This window comes from Cygnus olor, chromosome 1 (assembly GCF_009769625.2).
Source record: "Cygnus olor isolate bCygOlo1 chromosome 1, bCygOlo1.pri.v2, whole genome shotgun sequence".
NCBI classification, from domain to species: Eukaryota; Metazoa; Chordata; class Aves; order Anseriformes; family Anatidae; genus Cygnus; species Cygnus olor.
This window is the reverse complement of record NC_049169.1, coordinates 61,905,685-61,924,173: the sequence shown is the minus strand read 5'-3', so window position 1 is coordinate 61,924,173 and position 18,489 is coordinate 61,905,685. Positions and strand designations below refer to the sequence as shown.

General features: G+C 37.4%; 1 protein-coding gene across 1 annotated transcript in view; it reads right to left on the bottom strand.

Moving 5' to 3' along the window:
* The window catches only part of DGKI (diacylglycerol kinase iota), a 212,287-nt gene that overhangs the window by 79,611 nt on the left and 114,187 nt on the right, over positions 1 to 18,489 (bottom strand). The window contains 6 exon segments of the mRNA XM_040561335.1: positions 9,624 to 9,823; positions 12,750 to 12,861; positions 14,322 to 14,350; positions 14,352 to 14,396; positions 14,618 to 14,680; positions 15,131 to 15,186. Coding sequence (XP_040417269.1) covers positions 9,624 to 9,823; positions 12,750 to 12,861; positions 14,322 to 14,350; positions 14,352 to 14,396; positions 14,618 to 14,680; positions 15,131 to 15,186 — 505 coding nt within the window.

The window sequence follows — 18,489 nt, the reverse complement described above, 5'->3', positions numbered from 1 at the left end:
CAGCAAATACCTTACAAAAATGAGAAGAGCTTTTTTTTTTTTTCCCCCATTCCATTACTTGTGGTTCTAACCCACAGAAGCAGTCGCATGTACCTATTCTGAGACTGCAACCTGCTCTACTTCCACTCACCGATAAAACCCACTCAGCTTTTCCTAAAGCTGTGACTTCCTTCTCTCACCCCCTATTAATCATTCAGCAACTGGCAAGAGGATACCAGCCAACTCACTTGGAGCACAGCTGTTTCTCTTACGAAACGTGTTCCTGCATCCAGTCACCCAGGAAAGAGAACGCAGGCAGAGCAAGTTTAGGTCCTGCCCTAGGTGCTCCTGCACAGCAGCTGGATAACGCTTCTGCTATGTCACCAGGCTGATTCAACTGGGAAGAGAAACTTTTAAATTATGTATGCCCTAATCCACATATTAATTATTAATAAACCCTGTGAACCATTTCTTATTTTTTGTGTCTGCGTAAAGGAAATAATGATGATGATAAAAACAGTCCAACAATTCTACAATATCCAGTGACAAATTTCTGATAGACCTTCCAGAATACAAACCACATCAAACTACCCACATACAGCTTTTAATTTGATTAGGCAAAGAGTAAAGGAAAATAAAATCTTCTCCTGCCCCTCCCTTGCAAAAACTAAACTTTAGAAAACACCATATTCCTCTGGGGCACGTTTGCAGTGACAGATTAATGAATTGCCTATCTCCTAGAGAAGAAATAAACATGCAAAACTGATTAAATGTTCCAGTGTTTAGAACAATTGGAAAAAGGAAAATAGCAACCAGAGGAGAAAAAGAAATTAACCTTACTTTTGAGATCTCATTCACAGAGCTTGCAAATGATATATTAAAATGTGTTTTTGACAGCTTTTCTCTGCTTAAAATGTAAGTACTGGCACAACAAACCAGAATAATCTAGCTTCTTCTAATGGACAAATTTCAATACTTCAGAAAAGTCCACTGCTATTTTAAGGCAAAGCTCTTTCTGAGCTTTTTACCAAAAAAAAAAATATATATATATATATATAAGTTACACCAGGGAAAGACTTTTTTTTTTCCTTCTCTTTGATGAGTTTTATCCCAGATAAGCCAGGTTAAGCCAGTTGTACTAAATCTTTTTGCCCTTTTTTACCTCACACTTGCTCCAGCAAGAGCTCAAATATTTTGCTGTGTAAAAAAGCTAGACCCACCCATACACTTAAAACACTTGCCCAGGTGCCATGTAGAATCCCTATCTTTGTTTTCCGTAATTTCACCAGGCTAGCTGTGGTCCTCCCATGCTTTGTGCTCCCAAGCACTGTGGATTCTCCAATAGTAATGATCCCACTAAACAGGTGCCCACTTGCTAAACAGGAAAATCTGTCAAAATAAAAATGAGACTCAATTTCTGATAATTCATTTAGCAAAGAAAAGGAAGATGTATACAAGCACTTTCATCTTTAATTATGCATTTGGAGAATAGCTCACTTTGTAACACTTTCTTCCTTTTGCCTCATTTCCCCCCGATCTTCATTAGATTCTCCTTCTATAGACAATACCCATATTCAACCCAACCCACAAAGCTGATCTCTATACACAAAAATTATTCCTTTCACCCCTTTTTTATTCACATAGCCTGCATGCCATGCATACAGACTCTCTAGGCACACCCTATTGCGATCAACTCTATTAATAAAATCTCTTTACCAATAAGGCAGTATTCGCATTTTCATTTGTGCAGATGTTGTAATTTTTTTAAAAATCACTGTATATCCATGGTGTTTATTTTGATTGTAAAAGGACTGTACAACCTTTGTGAGTCAAGTTTTAAATGGTAATTTTTTTCAGAACATCTTTGAATTAACCACATAATGCAGATGTACTATCATATGTATATCCTCCTCATCTCTAATGAACATCCAGCTGGAAATGCAAGTCTTTACCTTCCTTTTAAAAGAGCCCCAGTTAAAAATTCAGCACTTGTATTTACTCATGCACCCTGTACAAACATTTCAAACAGATCACGCTACAGTTCCACTGTCTCTGCAACAAAGACCATATGTGCCTAATAATTTTGGCTGCCTCAAGTTCCCATGCATACCCTGCTACAGAAAACTTGGAATTTATCTAATACAAGCTGTATCTATCACCATGACTCTGAAGAATCCGTCATGCTGTTCAGTACTAACTATAACTCAGGCTCTTTATATATTGTTCAACAAACAAACAAACAAAAAAAAACACATTTGAATCTCAAAGCCATCACAACCCAAATCAAATTTCCTTGATACGTCATGAGTTCTATTTTAATTTGTCAGACACATTAATTGGCAGCCACAGTACAGAAGCATGTTTAATCTATTTTTGTTTGTTGTTTGTTTGTCTTTTACAGATTTTAAGATACAGAATATCTTTGACTTTCAAATTAGTTTGGGACTTATGAGTCTCTCTCTCTGTCTGCCTTATCCTGAGAACTGATATCAAATGAGATATTTAAATGAACTGTATCAAACTTGGATGTCATTTTCCAAGGAATATCCCTCAACTTGGCAACAATCCTCCTTCTCCCAGACTTACAGCTTGGTTAATGTTCTGTGTAAGCAATAAGGCATATCTCAAGTATTTTTAAAGGCTTGCTTAGGATACTAAATTATTGATAGAGAAGTTATTTGTATTATGTTTTTTTCCTCAGCTGAGTACAGCCAATATGATACGAGGGTAAGGCACACTGAATTGGAAATCATTGCTTGTTTGCAAAACAACAAAGGAGGAACTTGCAGCTTTCTGAAATGTGACGAATCGTTGAGGTTGGACAGGACCTCTGGAGGTCATCTTGTCCAACCGCCCTGCTCAAGCAGGGACACCCAGAGCCTCTAGCCCAGGACCATGCCCAGACAGCTTTTGAGTATCTCCAATGAGCAAGACTACACGACCTCTCTGGACAGCCTGTGCCAGAGTTTGATCAACCTCACAATAAAAACACTTTTCCTTATCTTCAGATGGGACCATCTGTGTCTTAGTTTGGACCCATTGCCTCTTGTCCTGTTGCTGGAAACCACTGAAAAGAGCCTGGTTTCATGTTCTTTACACCCTCCCTTTAGATACTTAAAGATATTGATGAATCCCCACACCAAGCCTTCTCTTCTCCAGACTGAAGAGTCACAACTCTCTCAGCCTTTCTTCATAGGACAGAGGCTCCAGTCCCTTAAACATCTTTGTCGCCCTTTGTTGGCTTTCCTCCAGTATGTCCATGTCTCTTGTACTGAGGAGCCCAGAACTGGACCCAGCACTCTAGGTGTGGTATCACCAGTGCTGAGTAGAAGGTAAGGATCACCACCATTCACCTGCTGGCCGCATTCTTCCTAACACAGCTCATGACACCATTAGGACTTCTTTGCCACAAAAGCATGTTACTGGCTTATGGTGAACTGGGTGTTCATCAGGACCTTCAGGTCCTTTTCTGCAAATCTGAGATTTGCTCTAAATATATATATATATATATATATGTTCAATCAATTTTCCACATAATCCTTGACTGGCTGAAAATTTACGTTGTCTATTGCACATACCCATTTTTTAGAACAGAGAAGTGTTGGTGTTTTGTTGTTGTTTGATTTTGTTTTTTTTTGTTTTACATAATCCATTGTTTTTCTTCTATGATGAAATAAGAATTATGCTTGGAATCAAGTTTCTGCTCTGAATATTTGGATTATAGCTCAGCAATTACTATTTTCCATCATGCATCTCCAAGTTATTTATTTGGTAGTCCCACTTGAAAAGATATCCAGCATAAGACGGCAAAGCAAGAAGACAAAAGGGATGTCAATAAAAAGCAAAATGGTTGTTTTTTTTGACTGAATAGTCAGAAAGTATTTCTGAAGCCAAACTATATTGCCTGAGTTGACATATTAAGTTGGGATTTTTTTATTTTTTTTTAAATTTTGCGCACACACATCTTTTCATCATACAGCGTGTTCCCATAAAGGGGATGAATTAGAAGATACCCACACATAATGGTAAAAGTGCCAATTCAACATACTTAAAAATATTAGTCTTTTCAATATTGTAGCTGCAATCTAGCAAGTTACTACACGGGACTTGCTAACAAGCAAATATTATTGAGGTCTCCATCTTCAATGCAGCTGCAGTCAATATCATGACACTTATCGTGCTACTCCTTTGGTAGACCAGTTTTCTGTTTTGATTTCTTATCTAGAAATGTTTCATGGCTGTGTTCATACCATGTTTTTTATTTAAAACAAAGGACAAAAGCCTGTCATCTAAACTTGTCCTGTGGGTTGTACCTGGCACTTCTCAGACGTGCCTGTCACTATGGATTTGTCTGGCAATCTGTACTCTGGGCTGAATATAGTCACAATTACCAGACCTGCCCTGCTCGCTTTCCTTAGGTACTGTGCGACTGCACCTTAACTGGCTAGACCATTGCTCCATGCCTGCCATGCTGTCTCCTGATTTCCCATTTCCCCTTTGTTATTGGATTTTACTGGCATGTCTCCTGGTTGAACAATGCACAATGTAACAGCAACAAATTATGGAACTTCAAAGGTAGAAAAAAGCCAGATACTCACACAGTGAAGGAATCAGGGGAGCTGAGACTCTCCTCAGGTCAGCAGACTGCACTTTATGGATACTATAGGCAGCAGGAAATGAGTGGCCAGGTGAAAGGCAGCACAAATGTGGACAGACGAGGAAAAAGGAAGGAGAGAGAGAGATTGGAAAGAAAGAGCAGAAGAGAAGAAAGAAAGAGAAAGACATACAACGTTTAAACAGAAACAAAAGGAATGTGTCACATAAAAGTTGAATGAGAGACATGCAGAGCTCCAAGGTCACACTAAGAAGCCAAGAGCAACAGAAGACATGCAAATGGAGCAAAACACTTCTACACAGCACTTAGGAGCTTTCTAAAGACATGAACGAGGAGGACCAATAACAAGCTAGCTATACAAAGAAGACTAGGAGCCCCAGGATATGTGTTCCACAGGCACTGAAACATTTCAAGGCAGCAGACTTTGGAAGCAAGTCCAGAAATGCAAACAAACATCAAAGCCAAGATCCAAATGGATGGAATTGTCTACAAAGACTGGTTAACTTAGTTAACTTTTAAGAAACAAAAATACCCTTACTAGAGACTTTGTATCCACAATGAAAAATTGCAGTCTCCATTCTTCTTTCATGTACCTTAGGGAAACATGCATTTTATATAAAGTGACTCCCAGGACTAACTCTTGGTGTTTATATTCAAATGGTCCCTTTGATTTCTTCAAGTATATGGAACATCATTTTACCTATAAGCTGTTCCTTCTTCTATCTCTTCTATCATGCAGACCATTCTTCCCCAACCTGAACTAAAATCTATCGTTTGGGGTTCATACAATGATCACTAACTGAAACTTACTGAGCAGCATACTAAACTGTAGTTTCCAACTAGAAAATGATTCCTGTAAAATTGAGCCATGGCTTCTCTTGTTATTCCACACACATTTTACTTTTAATTCACAAGACCACATTCCTGGCTTGATCATAGAAAACCAAGCTCTCATGTTGTCTCTTTCACAAACTACCTTCACTAATAGAGATTAAGGAATCAGAAATTAGCTGGCAAGTCTTTTCAGAGAAGGAGAGTAAGAATATATTATTATTATTAAAAAAAAAAAAAAAAAAGTCTGCAGATCTGACTGTAGCAAAAACTTGCTTTTGCTGGTACATTTAGCAAACACGATGGGGAAAACCAACAGAAGAGACATATGAGAAGAAAATAAACCTGCCTTTTTTGCCACAACCTCACTATCTGCCTGTTTCCATCCATAACCAAGTGTCAACTGCATCACCTCATTCTTGCACCTATATTCCATGCACCTAAAAAGGTGTTTCTGGATTGTTACACTTTATTGGTTTGTTACTTATCTCTATTTTTAATGCATTATAGGATGACAAGAGATTGTGTCTGCCTTTTATGTTTGAACAGCCTCCATTAGAAACAAACTAGAACAAGCATTGTAACCATCCACCAAGCAATGACTGTCTCCACTGTGCTCCAACTCAAAATTTAAAATTGTCATGAGAGTACAAACTGAAAATAGGCCATCTTCTCTTGCTCAAGAGTATGTTTATAATCTGTCATATCAAAAAAACTTAACTTTCCAAAAGTAAATGTTGAAAAATGAATGCTTGATGAACAATAAGAAGAATTCACTATTTGCAGCAAGTAGTCCGTAATTAATTTGAAATACTTAATATACTGAGAAAGTCATTATTTGTTTGCAGGCAATTCAACAGTGAAAGAAAAATTAACTAACTAAATAAAATATTAATTACCAGTAATTTGCTCAGCTCAGACAAAATTCAGCACAGCATATTTACTTGTTCCCTAATAGCTTGAACGAAGCTATTCACTGGGTTGCTGCTATCAACAGGAAAGGCATGCTCCTTCAGTTCAAGTAACGCCACAAAAACAAGTTTTTTTTTTTCCTTAATTTGATTGCATAGTCACTGTTTTAATTAATTATTTTTAACAAACTAAGAAATTTTACCCCTGTTCTAAAGTGCTGCTTAATTTCCCTGACACCTTGAAAAGGTCATATTATTCAGTAACAGATAAAACAGAATCAACATAGAGGAATTTCAACCCTGAAGGGTTGTGTAGAACCATGTGAGGCAATGTCTGTGCAATTATAAGGTGCTAAAAGCATAAAAGTGGGAAAATGGAGGGAACAAACATGTCAAACAAGGTCCAATCCTTTTCTGCTATATACAAGTGTCCTCTGTAGGAGCATCTACACATTTCAAAGGAGAGCAACTGAAATCAGGAGGATTGGCAACTCTTACAGTCTCAAAAGAACCATGTTTCTAAAGCCTTCTTGCTCCCAATCAAGAAAAGGATGTAATCTCTGTTCCTACTCAGCTACAGTAAATATGGGTTCTTCAATTTTAAAATACTATTTCTCCCCAGAAACTAGAGCACATCCACAAGGCAAATGACAAACTCACTATACTCTAAACCACTCTCTCCTCAAAACTCCCAGAACAAAGAATATAATAAGAAAACAGAAACACAGGGTAAGGCATCTTAAAAATCAAATCTTTTCCATTTATGACACTGGATTAGATAAAATTGCAAAGAGCTCTCCTACTTATTCTCCTTATCTATCAATATCCTCGTGGCCAGCAATAATAGCAACTCTGAGTTACTGTAATACATGATAATTTTATAATCACTTTCCTTGCAAGGAGCCCATGAACAGCTGCCTAACAATTGAGGGAGTAGCTCCGGACCCACTTACTAATCTCAAACATATAATATTCAGATGACAGTCTTAAGAAAAATAAATAAATAAATATCATGTTCAATCAAATATAAGAATTTCTAGTAGATTTTAATGGAATGAGGAGACATTCTAGCTATCAAGTTAAGTGTAGATAAACAATATTTAATTGAATATTTTCTCTTGTGAAGTGCTGCAATACATCCTCATAATGAATGTAGTTCTTAAAATATTAAATGCCTCCTATAGTTTAACCTTTAACATGCCATTTACTTTTTGTCACACTAGAATAAGCAATTCCTATCTTTTATTCCCCTTCCACACTTGAGAGCAACGTACATAACACACATATATAGATATATACACACCATGAGGTTCACACCATGAGGATGAAACTAAAATAGTCAACAGATCATTTGTATTTTTCCAGAACACAGGTCTACAGAGAAGCATCTCAGCCAAATCAAAAGACTCAGATAGCAACAAAGCATGTCATCATAACTTATCCAAGTCAAGCTAAACCAGAAAAATTATCTTCTTCTCAACTGGCATACACTATGACTGTATTTCCCTATGACAGTTCAAATTCAGACATCAAAATCCAAGCCTAGCCATGCTAATTTTCAGATCAAATTATCAGATTAAAATACCAGGAATTTTCTTTTTTCATTTGCATTAGCTTCCATCGGTGTAGAAAGAGATGCCTCAGGATTGCTCTCTGCCCAATTTTAGCTTTCACAAATGATTGAGCTGTGGTGGCTGGATGAAATCAGGCATCACTGCTCACAGGCTATTCTTTACTCTTCAAGAGTGATGAGTATGCCTTATGCATTTTCCTGACAAACAGGAATTGCACATTACAGACATGAGGGTCTACTGAAGCTTAAAGCATCAGTCTCAATAAGAAAACACTAAGTGCTAAACTGAATAAGAAGATGTTGAAAGTAACCAAGGAGGCCTTGATTACGTGAACAGATTGACAAACAGAATAACAAGAAGCTCTGAAGGGTTGAAGACAAAGATTGAAGAGAAACAATATCTTTCACTACATGATACAGACTGAAAACACAGACAACCTTTAAAATACCTACAGAGAAAAAGGTGTGTCTGAGACCTTGTTGGCTTTTTCCAACTAGATTAGTCTAATGAAAGACATTATTTCTCTTCACAAGTGTTTCTTCACTTATTCCCTGACACAATAACACCTGCAACAACAAAATCTCTCACCCAGATCCCCAGAAAAGTGAAATCTCCAGTGCATGGATGCATGAATGAACTGTGTATCCTTCATAACTTAAAACTTTTAGGTCCGTACCTCTCTATATAATGGACAGACTGTTTTGCATCACTTCAAAACTTGATGAAAAACAGCAAAGGCACTTATCCCTGATTTTTAGCACAAATGAAGACCTCCTGTATGAAAAGTATAAAATTAGGTCTATAAAAATAACCTGAGTTATTTTATTGAGTGAATATTTCATAGGTTAAAATGAAATATCTTTTTTCTATTAAAATATTTCTGTAATACTTACAAATAAATTTTAATTATGAAAAGGAAAGTTAGTCTTGTATTTTCTTCTTGTGTGTTCCTGATTTCCAATTGTTTTTGCTTTTCTCTGTTCATCTTTACAATGCTTGTGCTACCTCCATCTCATGCTATGTATTCTTATTTTCTGATCATCATTTCTTACTCTTCCCCTAGTTGCTGGTTCCTTAATCCACCAATCTAATCTTCAATAGTACAATCTACTGCCATTGAGCACAGGAGACTAGAGGAAGAGTTCTTACTTTTAGCTAAGTTGCACTGGATTTTCTCATTTGGGTTTCTATACTGGAGCAAGATTCCCTATAAAAGTGCAAAAATCCCTTTCCAGGACTCCAGGACTCTCTCCTTTAGCAGTCCCAGGCAGCACGCTACCACAGTACAGACTGCAAGATGTCCTGAGTAGCTCTTGTTTGTGGCAATTTATTATAGTCTCTAATAGAGCTTAAAAAGCAGGCTGATAGAGCTCAGAAAACAAACCATAAGAATTTTAAGGGCAAATAGCATAGATATGCAGAGCTGCCATAAGCCAAGAGGCATACCGCTGAGCCTATACAGACATCTCTAAATATATAACTGAAAGATACAACACCTTTCTAAAAGCAAGACAGAGGAGAACCCAGAAGGTAAAAGAACAAGAAGAAGCCAGTAAATTAATTACAATATAGTAGAAAAAAAAGTTCAGGAGATGTGATTGATTTTTTTTTTCTTTTTAAATGCACTGCAAGTCCAGTACATGCAAAATCTATAACTGAATATGCTGGCTCAAACAGGCCTCCTGGCATAGGACATGCACATATCCGACTCACTCATTCAGCAGAGGCATGGATGTTCTCCTCTTGCTTTTCTGCACCATGTTGGCTTGGTTCCTTAATGAGATCCGAATGAGCGAGGGAGCCAAACGACAAGGTTCACCATCCACTTGCATGGGGATTGACTTGTATGTTAAAAGCGTCACCTCACGGCACTGATGCAGCCTCTCTCCGTGACCACCCACTTGGAGAGCAGCCTGGAAGGGGGAGGGAGGAAGGAGAAAAATACACCTCAAAACAGATATTTGAGTCAGTTAACAAAATCCAGAATGCACTGTTTTGCTGACAGCATGAATTACACAGCATTATATGTGTAAGACGTTCTAATGAGGGACAACGGATGTACTTTGATTCAAAAATTTAAAAGGAGGACTTAACGTTTTACAAAGAAAACTGGTAGACAACAAGCAGATAAATCAGGACAGGTACTAACCGTATATGCATCACGTCTCATCACCTTGTATAAGTCAAGGATATTTTACACAAACTTACAAGATACATACACACAATGCATATCTGTGTTCATTCCTGAGTTTCAATATGTGTTTTGTTGCTTTGTTTTTACACTAACAGCAATGCTACATTTTTTTTTTTCTCTTTGAAACTACCACCATAATTGTGTAAATCTAGGAGACAGAAGGATGATTTCCCCTTCCTGAACAGAATAGAATCCTTAATGTGAATTAGACAAATCTAAAATCCTAATTAAGAGAGGTTACGCTGCAGCTCAACATCAAGACCAGACAGGCTGAAAAGAACAAGAAGAAGGACCTTGTTAAAAACAATTACATATAGTGTTCAAGAATTCATTCCAAAGAAATGAGACAAGAAAGGCATGGACATGAGCAGATTCTTCAAGTTTTAGGCTGACATGTTTGGGCAGAAATGTATTTTATAAGTGAGGAATATGACCATTAGCTATCAATTGTCATATGCAGAAAAAAAAGAAATGTATTTATGCACTATTAACAGAGAGCAGCCTAAATACTAGTCAGGAGCTTAGTCTGGCTCTTTGGACACCATATTATGGAAAAAATTATAATATGATTAATAATACAGCTTATGAAGTAGTTCTCCTCATTGGTCTCACAGACCTTCTTGGGCATGACCAAGCACATCTGGGAGTCCTACAGAGCAAGTCAGAATTATGTGTGTGTTTTAGAGTTACATCCTCAGCACCACAAGCAATGCAGATTTGTAGATAATCAGTTTTGAACTAGGCTTCCTTCAGAGAAAAATAGCAGCTCAAAGGTCCATGCTTCTTAAAAAATATAAAATAAATAAATATTCAGGGATGAAGTGATAAAAGTTCATTCTACAAGATCTATCATGCTAATAGAATTTTTCCTACCTGTAGGTTATTTCCCGAACTCACTAGATTGATCAAAAATAGAAGCTATAAAAGAATCTATAATCTAAACAGACAAATGATTGCTGGTCAAAATGACCTTTTACTTTTTCTCACTTTGAAGATCTGATTTGTCTAAATATATCTTTGAGGAAACAAACAACATTATCAGAGGTATTCACTGATTAAGAGCAGGGACCTGAGCATAATCTATACAAATTTGCTAAGAAGCCCAGATACCTGGCCACATTAAGTTCAAGCCTTTGGTAGATTAACACAATTATGGCGATATCTACCACTGCATATAATCATCCTCTGAAGAGACTGTCATTGTGTTTGACCACTTTGATAGTAGAACACTGGAGTACTTTTGTAACTCAGCTTTAGATCACTTTAAGGACAGCATTGACGAAAAGTTAACTGCCAATTAAAAACTGTTGGTTGAATTTTCTTTCCCTAACGGAACAAAAAGAAAAATATTACTCAATTTTCACAACATTTTGGTTGGCCATACGAAAGTTATTACTATTCTATTTTCAGTAAATGGATTTAGACAATTATATAAACAAGAGTCACATGGGAGTGAGAAACGGTGATGTTTCTGGATACCAGTCCTATGTTGTCCTGTTATTTGGTATATTTATGTTATGAATGTACAAGGTGATGACCTGGTACTAAGACTGATAAGGGATGCTCGCTCTTATTTGTGTACATCTTCTATAATAATACATTAGCATCGCCTTAGTTACTGACATACAGTATAAAAACGTATTTTTAATGTCTGTTTTGGTCGATAATAATTTCAATTTAATATCTGCATTGGCTAAACTTATTCTGCCAACAATATTCAGAAAATTCTGATTTTCTTAATGCATTTTTTTTTAATTCCCCAAGTGAAAAGAAAAAAGAATGTTTTTAGGACAATAGTACAGGCAGTCAAATAGAACCAGTTAAGTTGTCAAGAATGACCCAGACTTAAACTCAGTTTCAAAATGCAGACATCGCCTTCAAAGACTGTAAAGTCCCTATACTGCAAAATACAAGCAGGATGCAGGTCACTTCTACAACCTGACAATCAACATTGATGCAGTACATTTCTTTCAAATTGTGTCTCTCTCTTTGCTGAGAGAATGCAGATGAGAATGCAAATGAGAATGCACTCATCTGAATAGCATGCAGTCTTTCACTAAGTACCCTAACCTTCAAAAGCAGAAGATTTTCCAAAGTATTTTGAGATAAACACTATTGTAATCTGTCAAAACAGCTGGTTTTTAGGAGAAAAATATCTGCTAAGGAAAATAATTTCATATAACATTTCATATTTGTCTCCAGAAGCCAGTTCTAGGAAAAAAAAAAAAAAAAAAAAGGAACTTTTATGTCACAGATTGAATTATACAAAAGCTAGAAAGAAACAGCAGTAATTATTTGACCATAGAACATTCCCACAGTAAAAACATGCTTATATGCTGTTTGTTTCACTGTCATGATCTTGCTCTTTAATTTGAGAGCATTTTAAAGCACTGCTAAATATGTGTAAATTAAAAATATGCTCTTTGCAAAATATTGCTATTATTAAAAAACACTTATTTACAAACTACAGTTTTTCCCCCTCATTAAAAACCTAACAGCAGAGCATATTTTGGCCTTAGCTGAAAACACAGAACTGTGGTGTTTTTTTCAGTATTTAGAACAAATTTCTCCTCTGTAATGCTGCCCACAGAATTCACTGAGCCTGGTCCCACCTTCAGGAGGGACAGCACCTTCCATATACTCACCAGTGAGGCCATCGTGAACCCAATGACTTCAATGTAGCCATCATCATGCCGCTGAGGCTCGAAGTCTCTGTGATCTCCAGGGTTTCCCCAGGGCATTGTGCCAGCACAATACCTACAGAAAGTTTGGAAAGCAAGCTTTGAGAAAGCAATTTTCCCTGATGGGTCCTGACTATTAGCTTGACTATTGGCCTGTTCTGATCTCTTCCAGAAGAAACACCAAAACATCTATTTCAGGATGTAGTTGAGGGACAATTAAAAGTTATGTTGACACGGAATGGACAAAAGGAGAAACTTGGTCTCTAATTTCTAAGCTGGTACAGCATCCACAAATTTAACCATCACAGTCTTCGGAAGGTTCCTCCCCAACAGGGAAGTGGGAGAAACACTAAGCAACAGGCAACAGAGCAGCACCATTTTGTTCTCCCTATTTGCTTTGCTCTCTGCAGATCAGGAGTTGAGCTTCACTGGCACCTGTGATTTGCCTTCCTGAAATTTGCTTATCCCCTCTGCTAGGAAGGCACAGGGGTGCAGCAGCAGCCCCAGCCTCAGAGCATTGTTGCTTCTCTCTCTGCTGGCTCATAAGCTCTGACAGCATACGGACTGCAAAACGTTGCATGGCTTGAGGCAAGGGAGAAATAAACAGGAACAGACGGAGCTGTCATGTATACCTTTCCTAGCATTAAAGAACGAATGTAAAAGTGATCTAAGAACAACAGGAGGGAGCTTTGGACAGGAGACACCAATATCTCCTTACAGCAAGGGCAGTGCTGGACTACCAGGTGTTTGGGCTTGCACATGGAGTAAAGAGGTAGGCTCCAAAGTGTGGGGCACAAGACAACCCATTTGAGGTGCAGGAAGAAAATATTTTTTGTCCTGTTAATAACTAAAACTATTATTTCAATAGTGTTTATTTCATCTTGTGACTTCCTTTTCTAATTTCTCTTTTTGTGTCTGTTTTATAATGTACATATTAGTATACTAATACATGTATATAAGTTGTAAATAAACATATATATTCATGCTGATTTTTTATTTATTTTTTTAACATTAGGGGTGCACAAACAAAAAGTTTTGGAGACCACTGGTCTAGAGAGCAGGAGACAGACAACCTTTAAAGATACAGACGTATTTCTATTTGGGCCACCTTCTACTATATTAAGAAAAAGCATTTATTTCAACAAATTTCATGTTTGTTTCTTGAAAAATATTGATTTTCTTTTTCCACTTCCCACACTGTTTCTAATTAGGCAGAAGACCAGTCATCTTTGTCTGGTTTACTATCTGGTTTGCAGGTTAGGCGCACAACTTTTGAAAGCAAGTTTGTTAAACAATCCTTTCTACTAATTCCATATCAAAGGATATTCAACTTTTTAAAGAATATTGCTGCACCCTGAACTCCCATCCTATTCCATGTTGCTAATTAACAGTATTATAAGCACCTAGCTCTCGGGAAAGCAGCACAGTAGCAATACACTTCCTGCACATCCACCCAACCTAGGACAACTTGCAGATATCGATTTTATTATTAATATTATTTTCTATTATAACTCCAAGCATCTGTCTTGAGCTTACCTGGGAATATTTAAAAACACTATACACTGGGAACTTCAGCTCCTGGATCTTTGGAGTCAGGTCTGTACCATCACACTACAAAGCCAAAGTGACAGAGCACAGAGAAATTGCTGAATGGAGCCACAGACAAGAGAAGTGTTGCTGCTTTGTAACAGCTTTCCCAAGACTTTCCTTGGAATTGTGATGCAAATGTCATGCTCAAAACTGAAAAGTAACAGAGCCATTAAACTCTCACCTCACTCTTTCTCCATTCCCCCCTCTTTCCACAATACTATGACACAATTTCCTATACTTACCACAACTTTAACGTGCTTGGATAAATCTCTTGAGCTTCTTTGCAGAAAGTCTGAAAAGGCTGCCTACAACAGAATAAGAGTAGGAATCATCATCATTGTCTCCTCTCCTGTATTTCCTCATTTCTTATCCCACCAAAGAGCTTATTACCAAATGCCATTATTTTGGCAAACCTATTCTTTCCTGATGTCAGGAAATACGATTTTTTTTGATATATATATATATATATATATAATTGTAAAAGGTTATGATACTTCTCCTTTTGAAAGGTTAGCAAGAGAATGTCCTTGGGTAAAATATGATCAGTACTGTATCCAAGGGAATACTGTAATACAATCAGCACTCTCCAACAGACACGTGTGATTGCCAGAAAGAGTATATGTGTGTTTCTAAATTGCAGCAGGCAAAATGAATCGGTACAAAACTGCTGGTGTGAGAATGGGAGGGAGAAAAGATATAGTAAAACATTCAAGAATCTAAAATAACATAATTCTGTAAAATGAATCACAACTCACCCCTGCATAAAACATTTTATTTCTAAATCGGCTATTGAATTTCTCTGGATTCGCTTCTGTGAAAAGATACAATGGAAAAATATGAGCACCTTAATAAATTGAGTAGATTCCATTGTACTTTCAGATTTTCTATGAACATTATAGTGCTTTCAGCACACATCACTCAGTAAATTATTAACATGAATACATTTTCTCATGTGAGGTTTCTGCATCCATGCCATTATCTGCTATCAGATTCCAAACATTGATATTGAATTCTTCCCCCTTCCTGTACAGTGAAAATAGATGGAAACATGAGCAAAGAGGTAACAAAAAACAACCAGCTTGTTTAGCACCTCTCAGACTATTCATCTCACGACCCCTTCGTACCATCTGTGAGACTTCTGTTTTCACCAACATAGAACAGATTTCTTTAAGAGTTATTAGAAACCTGTGAAACACTAACCCATGCTCCAAAGCAGGACTAAATTGTTAGTAAATTATGAGGTGAAAAAGAAATTCTGATGCATTACAAAGAGGATATCCAGAAAGGTACTCAGGAATTGCCATCTCTACCCGAATATTCCTGCAGCAAAATATAAGTGGTTATTCCAAAACCTATTTAGAGAGCTGTTTCATTTTGATTAGACTCAAAGGAATAGGGAATTTCAGTAGTCCAGTAGTAATGCCAATGCAATGGTTAATTATTCTCACCATTAAAATAAATCTGTGGATTTTTTTTTTCTTATTTTGAATGTTTCTGGCTTCTACTGCTAACTGCTAAACCTTATCATATTTCTCTGTCCATTAGATTAAAAGGCCCTCAACTATCAGATATCTTCTCCCTGAGTAAATACTTATGGGCGGTGATTAAATCTCCTCCTAACCTTCCCTCCGATAAGCTAAATGGAGCTCCTTTGATCTTCCAGTATACAGAATATTTCCCAGAATACAGGTCACTTTCATGCCTCCCTGGGGACTGCTTTCCAAGTCTGTAGCATCCAGAGACTTCAGGAGCAGTCCTTCTGATACTGTATACAACAGTAGAACCATTCACCTACTTTTGCTCAGTGATTCTCTAGCAAAATCATCCAAGAAGTGACCTTAGTCTTTCTGGCTAAAGCAGAACACTGGTATAAACACTTCCAAATTACTTCATCTCAAATGACTATTTGTAACAACTCATCTAGTTCTCTTTGAAGTCACTACATCTCACAATATAATGCTCCATTTCATAAGAGTGAGTTAGGTTGTTTCTTGTGTGATTGTCTGCCCCACTATTGTATCATGCATATGTTCTGTTGTGCAGTCAGGGTCACCTCTTCTTAAAATTATTCATTTAATTGCGTAAGTAAATTTCATCTTTTATTCACTTACTGAGCTGACAGTTCTTTACAGAAATTCTCAGAACCCCATGCTAAGAAGTGGGTGGCTCCCAAATGCCAAGAAGTCCCATGCTTCATGTTCTCTGATGTGGTTATCCCCATTGGCAGCAGCCACCAGGGTACTGACTCTTACGCAGATCTTGTGACAAATATTGGCCTGAATCAAAGCCCCAGTTTGGAGCCAGCTAAACAGAAAAGGAGACTTTCTGAGGCCAGGGACTCAGCAGTCTTTAAACATAATAAACTGCTCCTACCACTGACATGGCAGATGAACATGGGCAGGGAGGAAAGACTCTTTTCTACCAAGTTGAATAGAGCCTAAAGTTGACTAGAGTGTGATTTCGATTGTAGAAGCAAATCACTGACTGCATATCCAAAGCTCACTCCATCCTCACCCTTCAACATTAACAATGTCAACAGGGATGAAGTAAATGCTTAGTACCTGCTCCACCAGAGCGGTAAACATAACAAAGGGGGAAACTGTGGCTCTGGAAAGAGTTGCTACCCAGAATGCTTCCTGAAGAAGCAAAGCTTGGAGCCAGCCCTCAAGGCTCAATCTCATTAGTCACAAGAAAAGTGTAGAGGTTGCCATGGAAATAGCCACAGTCACATACAGGTACCTCTGAGACACTGCAATCACTGCTTAGTTAAAATATAAAAATTGAGCAATCTCCATAGCATAAAATGGCCCAATAGCCTGAGAGTTCAAATCAATCTTAATTTATTTTGGATTTAGGTTTTCTGTGTTTTTGTTGTTGTTGTTTTTGTTTGTTGGGGGGAGGGGGGGGAACAGGGGGAGGGTTGATTGGTTAGTTTTTGTATGTTTGTTTTAACACTACATGTGATTACAAATGTTCCACATAAGAAACTGCATACAACCACTTGTCTTATCGGGCCAAGTGCAATGGCCATGACAGTGTTACAAGTTTTCCTGAATCCATTGACTTCTAGAGTTTCTCTGGATTTTCATGACTTGTAAAAGAGATCAAAATCTGTTCTGCATTGCTTAATTCCACATGAAACACAACAAACCCATGCATCAACAACACCTCCAAAGCTATAAGCTTTTCTCTCCTACAACATATAGGAGTGACTTCGTATTTTTTAGCATTCAAGAGGGTAAGGAAACACTAACAGAATGACTTGTGAGAGCAGGCACTAGTGCTATGAAAAACTCTTCTGTCCATACATATCCACTCACAGATAGACAGCTTGCTCTGCCAAGTACTTTTCACCCACATAAATTTTTAAAGCGCTGGCATCTCTGGAATAACATTCATTCTTTATAGGGCTCCATAATTTCATTATTAAGTAATGCCTCCATTAAGTGAGAAAGTAGCCATGCATTTCATCTATACAGTATATTCACAGTCACATTAGCAATTCATGTTGATATGCATTCACAAAAAAAAAAAAAAAAAGCATACAGCTGTCATCATTTCATCCATGTGCCCTTTTATGCCCCCTCATTATTATTCCTAAAGGTTGAAGCAGCCTTAAACATTATAAAATATGCATTAGCTCATTCCATCATGTACTCTGCTCTTTATTTAGCACGGCATTCAGGTGCTATCTTTTCATTTTGTAATGACACTGATAATATGAAAGTGAAGATAAGGGAGGCTGCAGTTCAGAGGAAAATCATGAATATGAAGCTGAAATGATCAAAAAGGGAACACAGGCAATTGGACAAGGTCTGTTTATACAAGCATGCTTGCCTAAACCATACAAATCTAACAGTTCACATCACTCCAAGGTCTATCTGTTAAGCCACATGTGGATTGGGTGGTAATAACTGCCATCAGCAAGGGGACAAGCAAGATTCTGCAAGAGCTCAAATTGCTGACAGTTTGTGGACTTCATTAAAGCCTCTCATTTGCTGAGATGCATTCTGGGTCTGTACCAAGTCCAATGACATTATCTTATACTCATCCATAGGTAACAGTTGTTCATTTCTAGATCAGCTATCCTCCTGCTACCCTGCTACTTTCCCAT